A 21,061-nucleotide genomic window follows, 5' to 3' on the forward strand; every position below is an offset into this window, starting at 1 on the left:
CTTTAATTATTAACAAACTACAAAACTCGGCAGGATCCAAAATTACACCTACCGCTTAGAAAACACATTGTAACGTTACAAACGTCACATCTTTGGTATTTTATTTTTAAATAATTATTTTCCTCCATTTTCTTTAATATTTCATTAATAATTTTCTTCTATTTGTTTTACCTGTTTTCCGTTAAAAACTCGTTGGCACCCTCTTTTATTATCCTCTATTTCCTATCTCTATATTCATCTAAAATCTAAATCATCATACGGAACGTACTTCATATACTCTTACTCTGTAGATATATGTCTTTCAATACGGAACATGGTTGCCCATCTACTCATACTTTGCGCTGTCATGAGAGTGACAATTAGTAATGGAGGGGCAAAATTAATCTATTTAAAGAGATGAGACCATCACATCTTCATTTTAGTTCCAGAATTTTATATTCTCTTGGGTTTTTGGGAATAGAATCAACCGTTCTCCCTCCGGGAGCCTCCAGCATCAAGCCATCCACACCGGTGATGGAACTAAGGCCAACAAGAATGAAGACCATTGACCATGTCATCTAGACTACAGCATCCAACATCTTCAGTTGCAGGGATCTGAGGCCGAACATCTGCCCAGGTCTATAAGAAGTCTACAGCAGTACCATTCGACATCAAGAAGTTACCATCGAACCAGATACCAAAAGCCATAAGTATAATCCAGAACTGTTAGTTTTTGGCAAGAATTTGAATATATTTGTTAATGCACTTAATAAATCACATTTTTATTATATCTTTATTGAACAATAAACATGATTGGTTAAAAATACTGTTTTGTTTCATTCTAAATTTTCAGGGTTCATATCTAAGATTAGGACAAGACGAACACACACTCTGAGAGACTGAGCTATGCTGCGGTGAACGATAGCTATCTTGGATGATTGGAGTATTATTTTCGAATATTATTTCAGTTAGCTGGGGTAGTCTATCGCCCATTTCGTATCACTGGCGCCCAACGTGGAGCAACATACAATGCAAACAATAGAACGTTGCTTAGATATGCCAATGAATCGTATATCGGCAGGCGACTAGCCACCCGTGCCCAAGAGGTTTGGCAACACTGATCTCCATAGGCGCAATGTTCCATTCTTAACGTGAAACAAAGTATGTAGGTACATGTAGACTTCTTAAATCACGTAAAATGTAAAAATATAACTCACCTGGTTGACTAGCTGTTGGAAGGCCGGCTGGTGGGGTTGTTCGAGATCCGCGTGAAGGGCGAAGTCGGAAAGCGCTTTCCAAGGAGGTTGGTACGCCTGCACCTCCAAAGGATGGACTCCGATGGGGGAGTCGTGTCGAACTGGAGAAGACGCCACCATCGGAATACCCTGCATCGCCCCGTAACCCATCTTACGGCCATCCTGTGAATAATACTAAGTTAGGTTAGGTTTATTTGACAACATTCAAGTCGATCAGAGTAAAAATTTTATTACGAGTATGAGTAGGACATTAATGAGAGACTAGAGTAATTAGATATAGATAATAAAAACATAAAATTTGGATCGATATCTTCCTGCTTTTGGTAGGTATTTTACAAGATCACGTGTAGGCATGTCCCAACAAACTTGACTAGGGATACCTAGATCCCTAGTCAAGTTTGTTGGGACATGGAGAATAATAATATTATTACAAGTACTTATTTTATGTTCACTTCTTTGCTACACAATGAAATAATAATATAATGCAATTATATAATAATATAGATACATAATATATTAATGCAATATACAATATAATAGGTATTTACGCAATTTACGCAATTTTATGCAATAAAACCTTATGTTTTTAATACTAATTCTTTTAATTCTTTACGATTTTATGATTTCTTATGATTTTATCACATAATGTACCGTTGCAGCGTTGCAATACTTATCGCTTTCGCCCGTTTATAGGGACGACCCACGGTTCTTAGACATTACTACGGTTGCCTAAATCGACTAACCAATGAACATTAAGGGTGAGATTACGTCACGAGAGTTTACTGTCATTTGAATCGTAAGTTGATTTTTTTCGAATCCTGAGAAAACCAAGTATTTTAGAAAAATTTAAACGTATGATGCATGATTACATTATTACCGAGGGCGGAAAGCCCCTTAGAATAAACAAGCAGATTCTATTGAATGAAATATTTGAAATTAAATATCACACTTCTCTTTTATTTTCAGCCCTGTAACTTATTAAAATAAACATTATAGAAGTTTTCAGGGACTTTCAGCCCTCGGTAATAATGTAGTCTTTCATTCTGAGTTTAAATTTTTCAAAAATATTTATTAGTTTTCTCAGGATTCGAAAAAAAATGAATACAATAGGGCTTTTCATCGATTGCCATTTGTTTCGAGCTTCAGTCAAATGTCCTATAATCCGTGTATAATATTAATATACACGGATTATACAACATATGACAGAAGCTCGAAACAAATGACTGTGAATGAAAAGCCCTATTAAAACACATTGAGAATTTTGACATGCGTCAAAATTTTGCATTAACTCAATGTAAAATTCTGAACTGTTGAATTCCAGCTTCCCTAATAATTATTGTACATCAAAAGACATTAGAAACTATTTGTACAGGATTGAAATCTGTATTGGAAATAACTGTTAAAATTGGTCTACGTAATTAAACATATTCCAAAATTTTGTAAAATGTAATACATTTTAGTTTTCAGCCCAAACTTAGGCCACACACAATGCAATAATGTTCACATTTTTGAACTGTAACTGTCAATATTTTTATTTTATCATCTATTGTTTAAAAACAATACAGTTGATAAGATACCCTCAGTTGCGGAGAAAGGATTAATAATAAAGATTATTTTATTCAGTCAATGGTGTGAGCACTGTCAGTTAAATAGTATCGTGTGGCCTTACTTTTACACGCATACCTATTGTGGCAAATGTATCATATTTTTCAAAATTTTGGAATGCATTTAAATCGTAGAAAAATTTCAACTTTTGGTTTTAATACAGATTTTAATTCTCTACAAGTATTCTCTCATGACTTTTGATGTAAAATAATTAGGGAAGCAGGAATTCAACAATTCAGAATTTTACATTGAGTTTCCTATGGCCCTTTTTACGATTCACCACCCGGTATAAGATAAAATGTGTACTATTTGTCTAATTATTTCATAATAACACAAATAATACACATATATACACAATAACACACATTCAATGATCGAAAATCATTTAAAAATATGGGAGTGTAAACTCTTGTGACGTAAAGTCAAAAATATAAGTCTCCCCACCACCGTCGGACAAGACAACCGTAATAAAGTCTAATAACCGTGGGGACGACCAACAAACTGTCTGACGTCACAACCGATTCCGCCCGTTGAAAGAATAATTTAAATTCTGCTGTTTTTAATTGCTATTTTTATTTCATAATAACAAAATATGAGTTTTTTTGTAATAGGCTATTGATTATGTTCAAAATAAGAGAGCTAAAAGGAACTACAACGTTAATAGGGTTTTATTGTTTCATATAGTCAATGGACCACTATATTTAAAAAAACCGCGGAGTGCTACCATTTAAATGGGTGCGTTTTTGAGAAATGGGTGCAGAATTAATCCCTAGGCACAGGGGGAATTAGGGTGAGTGCTATGCACTTTTGGTACAAAGACGTCTACAGGAAAATTGTTTCAGGTCAAATTTAATATCGAAATATTACATTTTAAAGTCAAAAATATTTTTATTTACAAAAATATATTCAAAAGAAAAGCAAAAGAACAACACGAAAGAAAGCAATTTTGTTTTTTGCCCCATAACTTTTTTCGACGGGAATATAAGTACAGACATTGCTTCACCAAAAATTAACTTAACATTCTTTCTCTTTAAAATGACTTTTAATAGCAGTCTCTAGGATTTATATTTTCCGAAATAGGATTTTTCAAAATTCGCCGCTTACAGCATTTTTGGGCCATTTTCTCCATTATTTCGCAAACATTGTTCTGTAACTTTTTTCTACGCATTTCTAGGTATATGCAATGGTACATTTATTAGAAAGAGGAGTCAATTACCTTTAAAATTATTTTTCTACGACCGTGTTAAAAATGCAATTTTTAGCACTCCATACGCATACGAGCGTTAAAAATGCTACTTTAAGGCACTAGTGCTTTAAAATATTTTTAAGGCACTGCAGTTCGTATTGACAGTGGCGGCCCGTGAGGTAGTGCCATAGAGCCATGGCACTACCTTGCTAACTATCCATAAACATATTTTTTATCTTCAAAACTTTTTAATTCCTATTAATTTTTTTGTGTGTATTTCTTTTGATCTTCATAAATTATATAAAATATGGCAACTATGGGCGCAATACAATCCCTGCCGACAGCGGAGAGTATTCGACAGGAGAATCTCCTTCGCGCCGAAGTCAGTACTGGCACGAGTAAAGAGAGAAAGATTTTACGAGCATTATATGTAAGTGACAGAGAAAGAGCTATATTGGACTATTAGTATACCTTAACATTAGAATCTCTGTGCCAGGCACGAGGGTATGAAGCCAGGGCCCTGATTCTAAATCAAATTTCGACACTAAACAAGTCGCTTTCAATATGGCGACGGTTGAAATGCGATTGTGCGAGCCTTGTGGATTTTAGTTGAACTAACGAAGTGACGTCATGAAATAGCGACTATCGAAATTAATAGCGACTTTAAAAAGGGTGTTGATATTATAATTTCGACTGTCGAAATTATTTGACACGGAGATGAATGAATGGCCAAAAGCGAGGTTAGGTTTAGTTTAGATGTGTTTTGTTTATTTCTTGCAAGGAAAACTAAAGCAAAAGGTATTATATTTAATATAGCTGGGTTGAATTGAAATTTGCTTGTTTTGAGGAATTAGATAGAATAGTATTAAATTAGAAATATAATAATTGAGAATGTCCACAACATGAATCATCAACTCAATGAAAGATGTAAGGTAATAATCTGGGAAAATTAGTAAAAAACAAGAAAAATTAATTACCAGCTATTTTATTGCTGGACATGCTGAAATCAAATCTTAAGATTTCCTATATTAGTAATATAGCTGTGCAAAGTCCACAGAAAGTGTGCTATTTTGTTTATAAACAAATTAGCGCTCCGAAATCTTTTTTTTATTATTGCTCTATAACTCCGAAAATTTTAACTTTAAACCAAAACACTCACATAAAAATTGACAGTAATTTAATTCTGCACATTGATAATTTATTCCAATTTCCTTCGACGGAAATTTTCCTCGGAAAATTCGGGTTTTCCAAACAAAATCTTTAATTTTCAACTAAAATTTGAGGAAAGTAATTATTTATCAATAATTAAATAATTTGGTAACAGTGACATAAATCTTTTTTGTTATAAGTGTCTTGAAGATATGAAAATTTGTATGTACAAAGAAGACCGGAATTAAAAGGTATCTAATGGTTCAAAGATTAAAATCCTGTTGTTTATAACTCTGTCGCAAATGCCGGTCAAATTTGACCGGTTATACCTGGAATCACTCCTCGCAATTCAATTTGTTTTTCTTCGAAAAGGACACAGAAGCCGTGCCCTTTTCAACAGCGTTAACTTAATTTAATTAAATCTAATATTTTCTGAGGGGTTCTATTTGTTTATAAGCCAAAAAATTGTTTCTTTATAACATTCCTGAGACCGCTCAAATGGTCCAATTTCAATCCTGTAAGGTACGTTGAATAGGTATAGTGCTTTTTTATACGAAAATCATAGTTATTCTGGTGTATCATAATCTTTCTGGTTATTATTTCGACCGAAATTTTTTAATTAACATTTTAATTATTGCTAAACTATTGGTTAGATTGTCGCCTGTTTCCTGATATACAGAGAGGGGCTAAATTATGGAATAAATTCATTTTCTCTAAAATGGACGATTTTAGAGAAAAATCCCGAAACAGGTCGATTTTTATTTTTAAATTAAATTTCTTGGCATATATTTCAAACTAGTGACGTCATCCATCCGAGCGTGATGACGTAATCGATTATTTTTTTAAATAGGAATAGGGGTTCGTGTTGTAGCTCATTTACAAAGGCGTTCAATTCTCTATTCAGTATTATAAACATTAATATCATTATTTATACAGGGAGGCCAAAAAAATTTTTAAATTAAATTAATTGACGCAAGAAGAAGAATGCATGTAATTTATTTAACTCAAAATATATTCTATTGCTGTCAGAAAATAGAAAAAAATGTTTATTTTGCAAATAAACATTGCTTTTAGCTTAAATTAAATGTTCAAACTGCCAATAGGTAGGAGCATTGATTAATAAGTACGTAGGAGGGAGGCTGTTTGTGATTTAATTTAAGCGAAAAGAAATGCTTATTTGTGAAATAAACCTTTTCTTCTATTTTCTGACAGCAGTACAATGTATTTTGAGTTAAATAAATTACATACATTCTTCTTTTTGCGCCAATTAATTTAATTCAAAAATGTTTTTTGGCAACCCTGTATAAATACCTAATGAGAATAATGTTTATATTACTGAATAGAGAATTGAACGCCCTTTCAAATGACCTACCACACGACCCCTATTCCCATTAACAAAATTATCGATTACGCCATCACGCTCAGATGGATGACGTCACTAGTAAGAAATATATGCCAAAAAATTCTAATTTAAAAATAAAAATCGACCTCTTTCGGAATTTTGCTCCAAAATCGCCCGTTTTAAAGAAATGAATTTATTCCATAATTTAGCCCCTCTGTATAATCTATTATAATAAATCTTTCATGTCATCAATTATTTAATTATTGATAAATAATTAGGTACTTCCCTAAAATTTTAATTGAAAATTGCAGATTTTTTGGGAAAACTCGGATTTTCTGAGTAAAATTTTTGTTGAAGGAAATCGGAAAAAAAAATAACTTTGTGCAGAACTAAATTACGGTGAATTTTTATTTGAGTGTTTTTGGCTCAAAGGAAAAATTTTAGGAGTTACAGACCACTAATTGAAAAATAAAGAAGATTTAGAAGGGCTAATTTGTTTATAAATAAAATAACACACTTTCTGCGGACTTGTCATACCCCATATTACTAATAAAGTAACGCATAAATCCGTTATTTCGTAAACTGGTTACTTTAGGAAAATTCCCGAAACACGTCGATTTTTATTTTTAAATTACGGTTTTTTGGCATATATATCATACTAGTGAAGTCATCCATCTGGGCGTGATGACGTAATCGATGATTTTTTTAAATGAGAATAGGGGTCATATGATAGCTCATTTAAAAGGGTATTCAATTCTCTATCCAAGAATATAAACATTAACATAATTATTTATACAGTGTGTTCAAAAAACATTTTTTAATTAAAATAAGTGAGACAAAAAGAAGAATATAATGTAATTATTTAATTCAAAATACATTTTACTACTGTCAGTAAACAGAAAAAAATTTTATTTGACAAATAAACATTGATTTTCGCTTAAACGAAATGTTCAAACTGCCAAGCAACAGGTGGGTGGCAGCTTTAACATTGAATTTAAGCAAAAAACAATATTTATTTCTCAAATAAACATTTTTTTCCTGTTTTCTGACAACAGTAAAATGTATTTTGAATTAAATAAATTACGTACATTCTTCTTTTTGTTTCAATTATTTTAATTAAAAAAATGTTTTTTGAACACCTTGTATAAATAATTAGGTAAATGTTTATATTAGTGAATAGAGAATTGAATACCCTTTCAAATGACCTATCACATGACCATTCTCATTTAAAAAAATCATCGATTACGTCATCGCGCCCAGATGGATGACGTCACTAGTATAATATATATGCCAAAAAATCTGAATCTAAAAATAAAAATCGACCCGTTTCAGGATTTTTCATTAATGTCGCTGGTTTACGAAATAATGAATTTATGCGTTACTTTATGGACGCACTGTATATGCAATCTTAAGATTCGATTTTAGCAATAAAATAGCTGGTAAATAATTTTTCCCAAAAATTGCATTTTTTTCGATAATTTTCCCAGACTATCAACAAGTTCCAATAAACGGGAGCGCCAACCCAAATTCTGAGCAGTCTCAACATGATAAGGTTAATATCCCCAGTTGTAACTAATATCGAAATGAATAAGAATCGCTATATTCTGCGGCTGTCATGGCGGTGTCGAAATGAAATTGCGACTGTCGAAATGAATTAGAATCAGGCCCCAGGTCTATTTATTTTGAGTTTCTTTACGTGCTGGTTTGTCGCTTTTATTATGTATATTTTCTGTTAAAAAGTTTTTGTATTTATAATTAAACTTTTGGTGCATCATGTTCGTGGGTATTTTGATAATATTTTGATTATTTCTTAAGTTTAATTTATTAATTGACAATAAAGATTAGTATTTTAAAAATTTTTTTGGTAAACTACAAATGTTATAAGGTGTTGTGGAGCTTTCGAGTTAGCTTTAAGAGGTCACGACGAAAAAGAAAATTCAGAAAATAGAGGCATATTTAAGGAGCTGGTCAATTTTAGCGCCGAATTAGACAACGACTTAAAGGTTTATATTATTCAAAGTACCAGATCTTTCAAAGGTCTACCTTCTCCGGACATTTAGTTGCTTCTAATTTATTTATGTCGGAGAAGTTTTCTGCTTATAAGCATCAGTTCTCCGAATCATTTCTTAATGAACCATGGAGACAATTTTAATTTTTAAGCAAAACTCGGTTTAAAACTGAATTAGAAGTAGGTACTGTATTAGCGATACGAATTAAGTACTACCTCTGGGGCTGTTTCGCTATCGGTTTTATTGTAGAGGGAAGGTTCAAAAAGCACATTTGAAGAAACTATTAAACTTTTAAGTATTTTAGTTACCATTCCTATATCAACATCTGAAGCAGAACGCTGTTTTTCGATGTTTACATCGAAACCTAGTGCTTTAGGTATGCTATCTGCAGAAAAGCATTTTGTAAATTGTATTGATAATTTTAATTATAAAGTCATTGAAAACTTTGCAACCAAAAAATAGAAGAATGAACTTCATATATCGTAAACTTTAAAAGTGACATTACAAAAATTTGTGCATGTGTGTGAATAATGAAATAGTATTATTTTTATAAATTGGTAAATAGAGACTAAATCGTAATAACAATTTTCAAGCACTATCAGCAGTAAATGCTGGTGGTAGGTTAAGAGGTTTTTATTATTAATTAATTTACGGAACTGTTTTGATCAATGTTGGACAATTGCTTGGCACCTCAGATCAATAAACTTAAGATATGTACATAAGATAAAAGTATCCGCGCATATTTTTTTTAGTTTTTGTTGTCAGTATACCTTTTTTTGACAATATCGTGAATCCGTCACTAAAAATTTTGGCGGCTGCCCGAGTTGTGGCACTACCTTCTTAAAGTGGTACGAGCCGCCACTGCGTATTGACCGTATAGGCAATTTTGATGTAATGTCAAAAAAATATAAAAATGGAATGTCAGTCAAGTTCAAGTAAAAGTTTTTGTAGATATTGTCCTGTAATTACGTTTGTAGAAAAAATATTGTATGATATGCGTGTGAATTGCAGAACTCGCTGTCGCTCATTCTGCAAACTTTCACATGCGTGCCTTAAACGTGTACTTTTAACACTTATATCATAAATAACTATTATTGTATAAGGTTGCTTGACTATTTTGAAGCAAGTTCTGCTTTTTCAAGCTTTTATACTTTTAATGATTTTTTATATTTTTTATGATTATTTTTTAAATTTCTCATTATGACTTTTTTCTTGTACATTTAGGGATATACATTGTATAATAGAAAACAACATATTTTCTTTACTTTAAAATGATGTATTCCAAAAAAATCTAGAACTATTTTTAAACAAGATATCCGTAGGATATCCAAGAGTATCCGTAATTTGAAAAAATTTAAAATTTTTTTTGAAGTTATACTTCTTTACCGGCGATAGAGGGTGATTTTTTTATATGTTAAAACCTATCAGCCCGGCGCATGCGCATTATAACTTTGTTCTGATTGGATGTTCAAATGACATGTCAAAAATTATCCGATATGGCAGCTGTGGTTTGGAGGTAAAGGTAAAGGTAAACAAATGTATAATATATTAGTTTTATTGTTGTGAGGACAGAAACAAAAAAGTTTATAATATTGTAGTGACTTTTAAATAGTTTTTAAAAGCAACAGGTACGTAATAATTGTTAATGTATCATGGGTATAAACCTACCTATTTGATCTGCCAAAATACATAGTATGTAATATGGGCCATTCCACGAACATACGCCTGTTTTGGATTACTTCGACAACGAATATTTTACTGTGCAACGTAAGAAGTACGAAAGTAAATGGCCCTAATAATTATTCCAATAAACAACAATGTAATTTGCAATTTACTTTAGTTCTTCTTATTTTGCACAGTAAAATATTCGTTGTCAAAGTAATCCAAAACAGGCGTATGTTCGTGGAATAGGGTATACTTTTATTTATATAATTTGATTACCATCAAAATTTCTATCAATATTCACCTAATATATTGTTTTTTTACTCTATGTTTTGTTGTATTTTTTCAATTCTAAATCATTTCAATTCAAAATTAAAATAATTTGATCAATTTTCAAAATATCAAAATATCACAAGTTTAATCCGTTTAATTAGCCGATCTTCGTAAATAATGACACATAGTGACCGTGGCTAAGCGGAGAAGGCGAATGAATTCCAATATACCAACCACTCTTATCAGCGCTGGTTCGAGTCCCAATAGAAACTTTCTTTTTTGTTTTTTTTAATACATTTTATGATTGTAAGTATATTTATTATATAATTGTATTTTCAGAAAATACATATTTAGTTAAAAAAATTTTCGACAATTAATGTTCAGACATCATTTGTGGCTTGTTTAATGTGTTTGTGTGTGTTTTATTCTTTTATTATTTTAATTTTTGGCACTGTTCTAATAAAAATGTTTGAGAAGTAGTAAGTATAAATTAGTTTAATATTTAAACAAAATATAAATAAAAAGTATATTAATTTCGTTTAAATCATATAATAGAAGTATAACTTCTTACGTGCGTACAAAGTACCTACACACACATTCTTTTTTTTTTCGATTAGGTAGAAGAATATATTTCACTTTTCGATATTGTGAAATATAAAGGTACTTTACTCCTGAGCAAATTCATATTTTTTAACATACCTCGTACACTATTAATAAAATTTTATATTTGATGATTGCATTTTAGGTTTTAGACTAGGGAGAGCATTTTATAAAGAATAACTTTTTTTCATAAAATTAATACTAAAAAAGTTTTCCATATGGTTCCAACTATTGCATGTGTAGGTATATTATGTCACACTTTGAAACAGCATATCTTGTTTAAAAATAGTCCTAGAATTTTTTACAGTACACCATTTTAAAGTAAAGAAAATGAGCTTTCCTTTTTATTACACAATGTATATACCCAAATATACAATAAAAAAAAGTTATAATGAGAAATTTAAAAATAATCATAAAATATATCAAAAATCATTAACCATAATATCTTGCTTAAATATAGCCATACGGCCTTCTACTCTCTACGACAGCAAATTTGTACGAAATGTACCACTGCGTATAGCTAGAGATGCGTAGAAAAAAGTTACAGAACAATGTTTGCGAAATAACAAGGAAAATATTCCAAAATCGCTGTGAGTGGCGAAATTTGAAAAATCATATATTGGAAATTATAAATCACAGGGACTTCTACCAAACGCCAGTTTAAAGAGGAAGGATGGAAGTTTTTTTTCTGTGAAGCAATGCCTATACCTATATCCCCGTGGAAAAAAGTTATGGGGCAAAAAACAAAATTGCTATCTTTCATGTTTTTTTCTTGCTTTTCTTTTGGATATATTTTTGTAAAAAAACATGTTTTTGACTTTAAAATGTGATATTTAGATAGTAAATTTAACCAAGAACAATTTTGCTATAGACGTGTTCGCACTAAATGTGCATAGAACTCACTCTAATTTGACCTGTGTCTAGGGACTAATTCACCCCTTTCTCAAACCGCACCCATTTAAATGGTAACACTCCGTGGTTTTTTCAAATATAGTGGTCCATTGACTATATGAAACAATAAAACCCTGTTAACATTGTATGTAGCTTTTCTAAAATACATAATCAATAGCCTATACCTAAACTGGGGTTCTTTTAACAGCATTAAATAACGTTTACCTATCAGTAATATTTCTGGAATATAATTTTTATGCAAGTTCCCTATTATTTTTTGGATGGGCCTAATTTTTTTTTGTTTGACCGCTCTCGGTTTTTTTAGGACTATTGAATTAATATTTATTTTCGTCTGGGGGGGGGGGGGGGGTTATCATGACCCTCGTGACACCACCCTTGGATCCGCCACTGGTGTGACCGATCCAACCTCACTTTATGGACCTTATTTTAAATTTTACCCTCTTTTTTTAGTCAGGTGTAGCTGTTCTTCGTTTCCGATGATGTTAGGCCAGGCAATACGAAAAATTCTTCGTAGGAATTTATTAACAAAGACCTATATGTACCTAGTTTGTCTGACTGTAAGGGTTTTTGTCACTTTCCAGGTTACACATCAGTAGAGTAGAACAGCCATGTCATTTAACTGGAATATTCAAATCTTTGTCTTTTGAGTAGGTACCTCCTACACTGACTAGACTTCCAAGCAGGGTTGAGCTTTTCGTACGTCTCCTCATATGCATATGTATTTACTATCTACTTAATATCGTTTTCTGTGCCTGTACCTACGCTTTCTGTTATGGCACTTCCAGGATAGGTACGTAAAATTTTCCACATTTTCCACAATTTATGAGATGTTTTACAACTTCGTAAGTAGGGCAGTCAATGAGGTTATTTGGCTTCGAATTCCATCCTACTGCATGGACTTCGGAGATCCTCTACTTATCTCCTAATTCAAAGTCTACCCTATGCCGATGTGCGCTTTTATCTTGGGGGTGGTTCCCACCCCTTTGCGGGGTTGGAAATTTTTTCGTCAAAATAACCACGGAAGTGGCTAGAGAGCCTAATTATAAGCAAAAACTGTTCTATAATTTTTTTTCGAAAGTTCAATACTTTTTCAGTTATTCGTGGTTGAAAATTGGACGTTTTTATTGAAAAAAGACACATTTTCGGACGATTTCTTGCGAATACCTTAAAAACTATGCATCTAAATAAAAAACTATAAAAAACATTTTTGTAGCCTATAAAAAACAAAGAGAGTCGTTCCTTCATAAATCTTCTAGTTATAATACAAAAAGAGATAAGTATGGTAGTTTGTTTTTTTGGTGCATGCTCAAATCGGTGTATCTATTCAACTTGAAATAACAGAGAAACGGTCCATTTTAGGTGTATAGTGCCACCAATATTTTCTGTAGGGCTTTGTAAAGTCCTTTAAAATGAGCAATATTAAATGTCGATTACATTTAAAATAAGCGAGATATGCTGCAAGAAATATTGATGACTAATGTATTTTAAGAAAAAAAATGAGAAGTATATTAACCCCTCATCCACCACAATTGAAATGCATCGTTAATACTTTTTATTATAGTGTTATTTCTATGTTAAGAAAGTTGGACAGATTTAAAATAAATGATTTTTCAAAAAAATAGGATCACATTATAGAGAGTAGGTAAGTATTTTTAAATTTTCTTAAAAATCTTCCTTGTTGTCCATGTAACTCGAAAATGATAGAGATACGAAAAAAAGATACCGTACAGAAATGTAGGGTGTTTTAGATAATTTTTTTGAAGATATTCTTCTTTAGCGACGAATCGATTGAGGGTAAAATTGTACATCAACCACGCGCCTGCGCACACTGACAGTATGTAGTTCTGACAGTACTATGTAGTTCATTGCTAATCTTTCAATATAGGTATGTATGACAATGTATGTATCTGTAACCGTGCAAATAAGTCATTAAAAGAATATATTAGTGGTTTTAGGAAATGTATTATTTATTATAATTCTTGTGTTTTTGGATTTGTGTTTCCCTGTATAGTAAAATAATAAAATATGTAGGCATAACATTTTTACAGTTTGTCGCCGTGTTGTGTAATTATATTCGAAACTTACGTGTCAATTCAAGTGGCTCGATGGCGTAGTTGGCAGAGCGGTGGGACAGAGAACGGAAGCACACGGAAGGTCGCGGGTTCTAATCCTTGGACGTCATACTTTTTTTTATTTTTCGTTATTTTAATAAAAATTTTTTGAAAGTGGAAGATAAGAAAGTTAGTTTAATTTTTAAATAAAATACAAATAACCTGTTAAGTATATTTACTTCGTTTAAATTACCTATATAATAGAAGAATATCTTCTTACGTGCGTACAAAGTACACACACATTCTTTTTTTCATTACTGTATCTTTTACCATTTTCAAGTTAGGTACATGCACAAAAAGGAAGATTTTTAAGAAAATTTAAAAATGCGCTCTATAATTTGATCTTATTTTTTCAAAAACCATTCATTTTAATCCCGTCCAACTTTTTGAGCATAGAAATAACAAATAACACTAAGTATAATAAAAAGTATTGTAGAAGGAAAACGTTGCATTTAAATTGTGATGGATGAGGCGTTAAATAAATATACTTCTCATTTTTTCTTAAAATACTTACATTACCTACCTAGTCATCAATTTTTTTGCAGCATATCTCACTTATTTTAAATGTAGTCGACATTTAATATTGCTAATTTTAAAGGACTTTTAAAGCACTACAAAAAATATTGGTAGCACTATACACTTAAAATCGACCGTTTCTCTGTTATTTCAATTGAATATACCGATTTGAGCATGCACCAAAAAAACAAACTCTTTTCACCTACCATATGTTTTTTTGTCTTACCTATACCTAACTAGAAGATTTATGAAGGAACGAATCTCTTTGTTTTTTTATAAGCTACAAAAATGTTTTATATAGTTTTTTTAGTTAGATGCATAGTTTTTAAGGTATTCGCAAAAAACCGTTCGAAAAGATATTAGGTTTCAACGAAAATGCCCAATTTTCAATCACGAGCAACTGAGTTTAAAAAAAAATATAGAATAGTTTTAACTTAGAATTGGGTTCTCTGTTCTCTACCCACTTCCGTACTTCCGTGGTTATTCTGACCAAAAAATTTTCCACCTCCGAGAAGGGGTGGGAACCACCCCCCAAGATAAAAGCGCACATCGGCATAGGGTATCTAGACTTTGAAATTAGGAGATAAGTGCTGGGCGACTTCCCTTTCTTTTTCCTTGGCGATTCCGCTCTACAACAGTCTTTGCAATTGCAACACTGAAGTTATTTTTTCGGAGTATGTGACGCGATCCAATCCCACCCCCACCTCCCACCTTTTGTACTTTATTTCATTTTCTAATTTCTACCCTCTCTTTTTCGATCATGTGTAGCAGATCTTCGTTTCTGATGATGTTAGGCAGAAAATACGAACAGTTTGTCTGTAAAGGTTTTTGTCACTTTCCAGATTTTACATCCGTAGAGTAGAACAGACCTGACATTTGACTGGAATATTCATAGGCGTAACCAGGGGGTTATAAACCCCCATTGGGATGTACTTTGAGCTTTATATCTACGCTTAACACCATACCCCTCAGAGACCTTCCAGTAGTTGTAACCCCCCCTTAGGATCATCCTGGTTTACGCCTATGGGAATATTCGGATGTTTGTCTTGGTAGTGTACTGGCCAGACCTCCAAACATGTTGAGCATGCTGAAAGCTTTTTGAGCTTCTCGTATTCTCATATACGAATATCGTCTTCTGTACCTCTAAACCTCCACTTTCTGTTATGACACTTCCAAGGAAGGCACGTAAAATTTTCCACAATTCATGAGATGTTTTACAACTTCGTCAGTTAATAATTTGACAACAGAACATTTGTCGAGTCATTTATTATTAAGCAAATTGAAAATCTCCTAAACCAAACAATAAAACTTGCTTTATTAAAAATGAAACAGCCATTCATGTTTCAACTACTTCTAAAACCCGAAAACCATAATAACACCTCTGAAACTTTTCGTAACCTCAAGCTAAATCCTTTCCCTAACTTTTCAACCCCTTAAAATACACCGCACATCGCCTCAGCTAATAACCCCGACGCCCTATCGATCAATCCCGCCCTGCTCCCCCTCTATGCGCGCCGCTCGTCATCAATTCTCTTGGGGCGTGTCGTCAGCTGACGCAGGCTCCTCCCACCGCGCTGCGACCAATCCCGAGGGGCCTGCGCTGACACGTGACGGCCGACTACGCACGCATCGCATCGATCACGGCACCACGGCAGATACGCGAGCCTAGAGACGGGTGAGATCCAGTTTGAATTTTTGGTGATTATTTTATATTGTTATTTTTGTTTTGTAACACATAAGTAGATCGATGAATAATTATCGAAAATTAATTTTCTAGTAAAATAATAATGGTTAACCGAATCTTCTCAGTGTGTTCAATTAGAATTATTCAGACTTTAAATTAAAATACAGATGCTATGAAAGGACATCGCACACATCTTATGGAAAATATAATGTCACTCAAATTCAATAAAATTTATACGAATAGATACGTTTTAAATTAACGGTCAAATCTTATCATTGCGCCAACTCTATATTTTCAATAATAAGAGCAGAAATTGATATAAATAAATCTGAAATCAAATGGGTACGTACATAAGTTAGAGAGAGAAAAGATATTTTAAAATACCCAAATTGTCGGTACTCCATAAATCAGCGGATTAGTTTCACTAATCCGCTAGGCCCAGCGGGGTTTAAGCTCCTTTTGAATAGCACCCAGAGCAATAGTGACACTTTTACTGACTCAAAAAATGTGATTTCGATAAACTTTAATTGCAATTTGCGCCGTAATTAATCATAATTAAGAGTTGGCGCAATGATAAGATTTGACCGTTAATTTAAAACGAATCTATTCGTATAAATTTTATTGAATTTGAGTGACATTATATTTTCCATAAGATGTGTGCGATGTCTAGATTGATGTGCGATTGAGGCCAGATAATATAGTTTTTCCACAGAGCTTTATATCTAGTTTCAACTGAATAAAAATGCTGGAGGCTATATCTAAAATTTCGTAACAATAGATGAAAACAGATGAGTAACTGTATAGCTGGTAGGAAAATCTCCAATTTAAGATTTGCTGATGACGCTACACTTATAGCAGCAAATGAGCAAGAAATGAGCAATACAGTTGGTGAAGTTGGTCTAAAAATCAATAAAGCTAAGGCTACGGCTCCACGGGCGAGAAATTGACGCTAGCAGTAGCAGTAAAATGAACTTAAGGTTCCGCGGAACGGAATGGGAATAGCCGAACTGAACCGACTACGCACAAGTCCCGTAGTCGGTACAGTTCGGCTACTCCTATTCAGTTCCGCGGAACCTTAAGTTCATTTTACTGCTATTTCGACACTATTCGACACTATTCAACTGACTAATAACAGGTTACAAGAATACCAGATAGTAAACACCTGTGTCTATCTCGGGTCAAGTATAACTAAAGATGGTAACTGTGAAGCAGAAGTTCGGAGACGTATTGGTATGGCAAAAAATGCGATGAGTCGCCTAACTAAAGTTTGGAAAGACCATAGGCGTAACCAGGATGATCCTAAGGGGGGGGGGGGGTTACAACTACTGGAAAGGGGGGGTTACAACTACTGGAAGGTCTCTGAGGGGTATGGTGTTAAGCGTATAAAGCTCAAATTACATCCCAATGGGGGGGGTTATAACCCCCAAAACCCCCCCTGGTTACGCCTATGGGAAAGACAGATATTTTTTTTTTTAGCCTTTTTTCTATTCGAAATGTCGAATAAAGGCCTCTCCCATTTCTCGCCATTCATCTCTGTTGTGTGTGAGGCGTTTCCACATTGGTCCTGCGATTCTTCTGATGTCATCGCTCCAGCGCATTTGAGGTCTTCCTCTTGGTCTCTTCGCTTCGTACGGTCGCCAGTTTCCAACTTCCTTGCTCCATCTACCATTTTCGAGACGTTCGTTGTGTCCAGCCCATTTCCATTTTAATTTAGCCGCTTGTTCCACGGCATCCCTTACTTTTGTTTTGTTTCGGGTTGCTTCGTTTGTTTGCCGATCTATTAGTGAGATACCAAGCATCTGTCGTTCCATGGCTCTTTCGAGTTTTTCTAATCTTGTCCAGGTTTGAGCTCCGTAAGTGAGAACGGGAAGGATACAAGAATCGAACACTTTGGTTCGAAGGTATTGTGGTATCTTTTTGTCTTTTAGTATATATGAGAGTTTTCCGAATGCAGCCCATCCCATTCTTACTCGTCTGCTTATTTCGGTAGTTTGATTTTCTTTGTTTACCTTGATATTCTGACCTAGATATATCTCTCAAAATATCAAGATGATATATCTCTCAAATATCAAGACAGATATATCTCTCAAAATATCAAGATGAGACTGGTGAATGCCCTTCTCAATATTTCTATACGGAGCAGAGACTAGTGCCCGTATTCATAGTCGGTACTCAAGTCTGAGTCGATGCTTAAGGTCGACCTTGAACAAATTCTTATACAAATTTGTATACAAATTTTTTCAAGGTCGACCTTAAGCATCGACTCATACTTGAGTACCGACTATGAATACGGGGCTAGGACTCTTCGCAAATGCGAGCGCCAAAAAATTGATGCCTTTGAGATGTGATGCTGGAGAAGAATGCTGCGCATACCTTGAACAGCTCATAGGACAAACGTTTCCATTCTAAACCAACTCAATATTAAAACAAAGGCTGTCCACAATATGTCTGCAACGAATTCTGCAATTCTTTGGTCACGTGGTTCGCAGAGGTGACGACAGTTTGGAGCGATTAATTGTTTCTGGAAACATTCCGGGGAGAAGATCAAGAGGACGATCACCAATTAGATGGTCCGACCAAATAAAGAATTCAGCTGGAAACTCATTCTGCGAAGCTCTTAGAGCAGCTGAAGATAGAGACCAATGGAGAAACATTGTTAGGAATATTGGAAGAAATCACGATCCTCAGTAAAGGGGAAACGACAAGAGAGAGAGAGATGAAAACACGAAAGCCAAATTAGTCAAACTATAACCCTTGTTCTCCCTATTAGTCCCTACCTTTCCTACGGCTTGTGGATCAAGCTTGCTTGCTTCTTCTTTTTGATGTGCCTATCCGTCAAGAATGTTGGCGATCATCAGGCAATCTTTATTTTATCTGCAGCAACGCCGAAAAGCTGTACAGATTTGTTGAACCAGGTTCTGAGGTTCTTTAACCAGGATGTTATTCTTCCTGGACCTCGCTTTCCTAATATTTTCCCATGCAGGATGGCCTGTAGGAAAGCATATCTGGATTCATTTCGCATAATGTGTCCAAAGTATTCCAGCTTTCGAGATTTGATTGTGGTTAGTATAGGTACCTATACCTCTTGGTTCTTCCCCATTCTTCTAAGGACCTCCTCATTTATGATCGGACAGTCCACGGGATTTTAAGAATTCTCCTATATAGCCACATCTCAAATGTTTCCAATTTTCGGCACATATCTTCGTTCAAGGTCCATGATTCAACACCATAAAAAAGGACAGAGAAGACGTAACATCTCAACATTCTTACTTTTATACCAAGACAAAGGTTGTGGCTCTTGAAAAACGCGCCCATACGGTTGAAGATTGATCTAGCTTTTCCGATGCGCGCTTTTATCTCTTGGTTGTTGGTCCATTCTTCATTTATTATGGTGCCGACGTAGTTGTAGTGTGTCATTCTTTCTACAGGGGTTTGGTTTATGTTTGCTTGCTTGCTTGCTGCTTATCTTTCGGTTTTATGAATTCGTTTTGTTCATGCTTGCTTACTTTCACCTATTCGTCCCAGGATTCGTCTTTTTACGGTGCCTATCCGTTCCGGATATTGGCGATCACCATGGATATCCTAACTTTGCTTGTTACTGCTACTATTCGGAATAGTCCAGTTGTCGATGTATTAAACCACTTTCTCAGGTTTTGAAGCCAAGATATTCTTCTTCTCCCTGGTCCCTCTTTCCAAATACCTTGCCCTGAAGAATCACTTGCAACAAGCAATATCTCTGTTCATTTCTCATAACATGGCCAAGATATTCTAGTTTGCGATCTTTGATTGTGTTAATAGTCTCGGATTCCTTGCCTATTCTACGTAGGACCTCAACATGGGTCAAACGATCCACCCACGAAATTCTTAAAATGTGTCTGTAACACCTCATGGAGAAAGTACTTTGACAGCTTATTAAATGAAGAATTTGACAGACAGCCTGTAGAGTCAACGGAGACAGTAGCAGCAATGGTCACCAAAATAACAAACGAGGAAGTGGCTCAAGCGCTTCAAAAAATAAAGAAAGGAAAAGCGGTAGGACCAGATGATATTCCTGGGGAAGTATGGAGAGCATTGGGAGAGACAGGAACAAGGTGGCTAGCAGGTCTATTTAATAGAATTATGGAAGTTGGACAAATGCCAGACGAATGGAGAAGCAGTATACTGGTACCTGTTTACAAAAACAAGGGAGATATACAACAATGTACAAACTACAGGGCTATAAAACTGCTTAGCCACACCATGAAAACATGGGAAAGAGTAATAATTGATAGACGGATACGTGAAGAGACCGAAATATCCGAGAATCAATTTGGCTTTATGCAGGGCAGATCAACAACAGATGCAATTTTCATTATAAGGCAGTTGATGGAAAAATACAGGAGTAAAGAAACAAACGCTCATATGGTATTCATTGATCTTGAGAAAGCACATGATAGAGTTCCTCGAGAGATTCTGTGGTGGGCACTCAATAAGAAAGGAGTCCCTGGTGAATATGTAAAGATTGTGAGGGATATGTATGAGGGAGTAACGACTAGTGTTAGGACAGGTGTGGGAGAGACTGATAAATTTCATGTGAAAGCAGGATTGTACCAAGGCTCTGTGCTTAGTCCGTATTTATTCTCATTAGTTTTGGACCAGATAAAAGCGAAACTACAGGGTAACATTCCATGGTGCTTAATGTATGCTGATGATGTCGTGTTAGTAGGAAATAGTGAAAGAGACTTAGAACAAAAACTGGAACAGTGGAGGCAAGCTCTGGAGGAAAAAGGTTTAAAAC

General features: G+C 34.1%; 1 protein-coding gene across 2 annotated transcripts in view; it reads right to left on the reverse strand.

The window, feature by feature from the left end:
* The window catches only part of LOC114327447 (insulin gene enhancer protein ISL-1), a 206,368-nt gene that overhangs the window by 16,090 nt on the left and 169,217 nt on the right, over positions 1–21,061 (reverse strand). Inside the window, exon 5 of one of the 2 annotated variants that reach the window (XM_028276081.2) lies at positions 1,197–1,397. In XM_028276081.2, the coding sequence (XP_028131882.1) occupies positions 1,197–1,397 (201 nt within the window). Of the gene's footprint in view, positions 1–1,196; positions 1,410–21,061 lie in introns of both variants that reach the window. The other variant, XM_028276074.2, reaches the window with a different exon arrangement.

Source organism: Diabrotica virgifera, chromosome 4 (genome assembly GCF_917563875.1).
Source record: "Diabrotica virgifera virgifera chromosome 4, PGI_DIABVI_V3a".
In the NCBI taxonomy this organism is placed as follows: Eukaryota; Metazoa; Arthropoda; class Insecta; order Coleoptera; family Chrysomelidae; genus Diabrotica; species Diabrotica virgifera.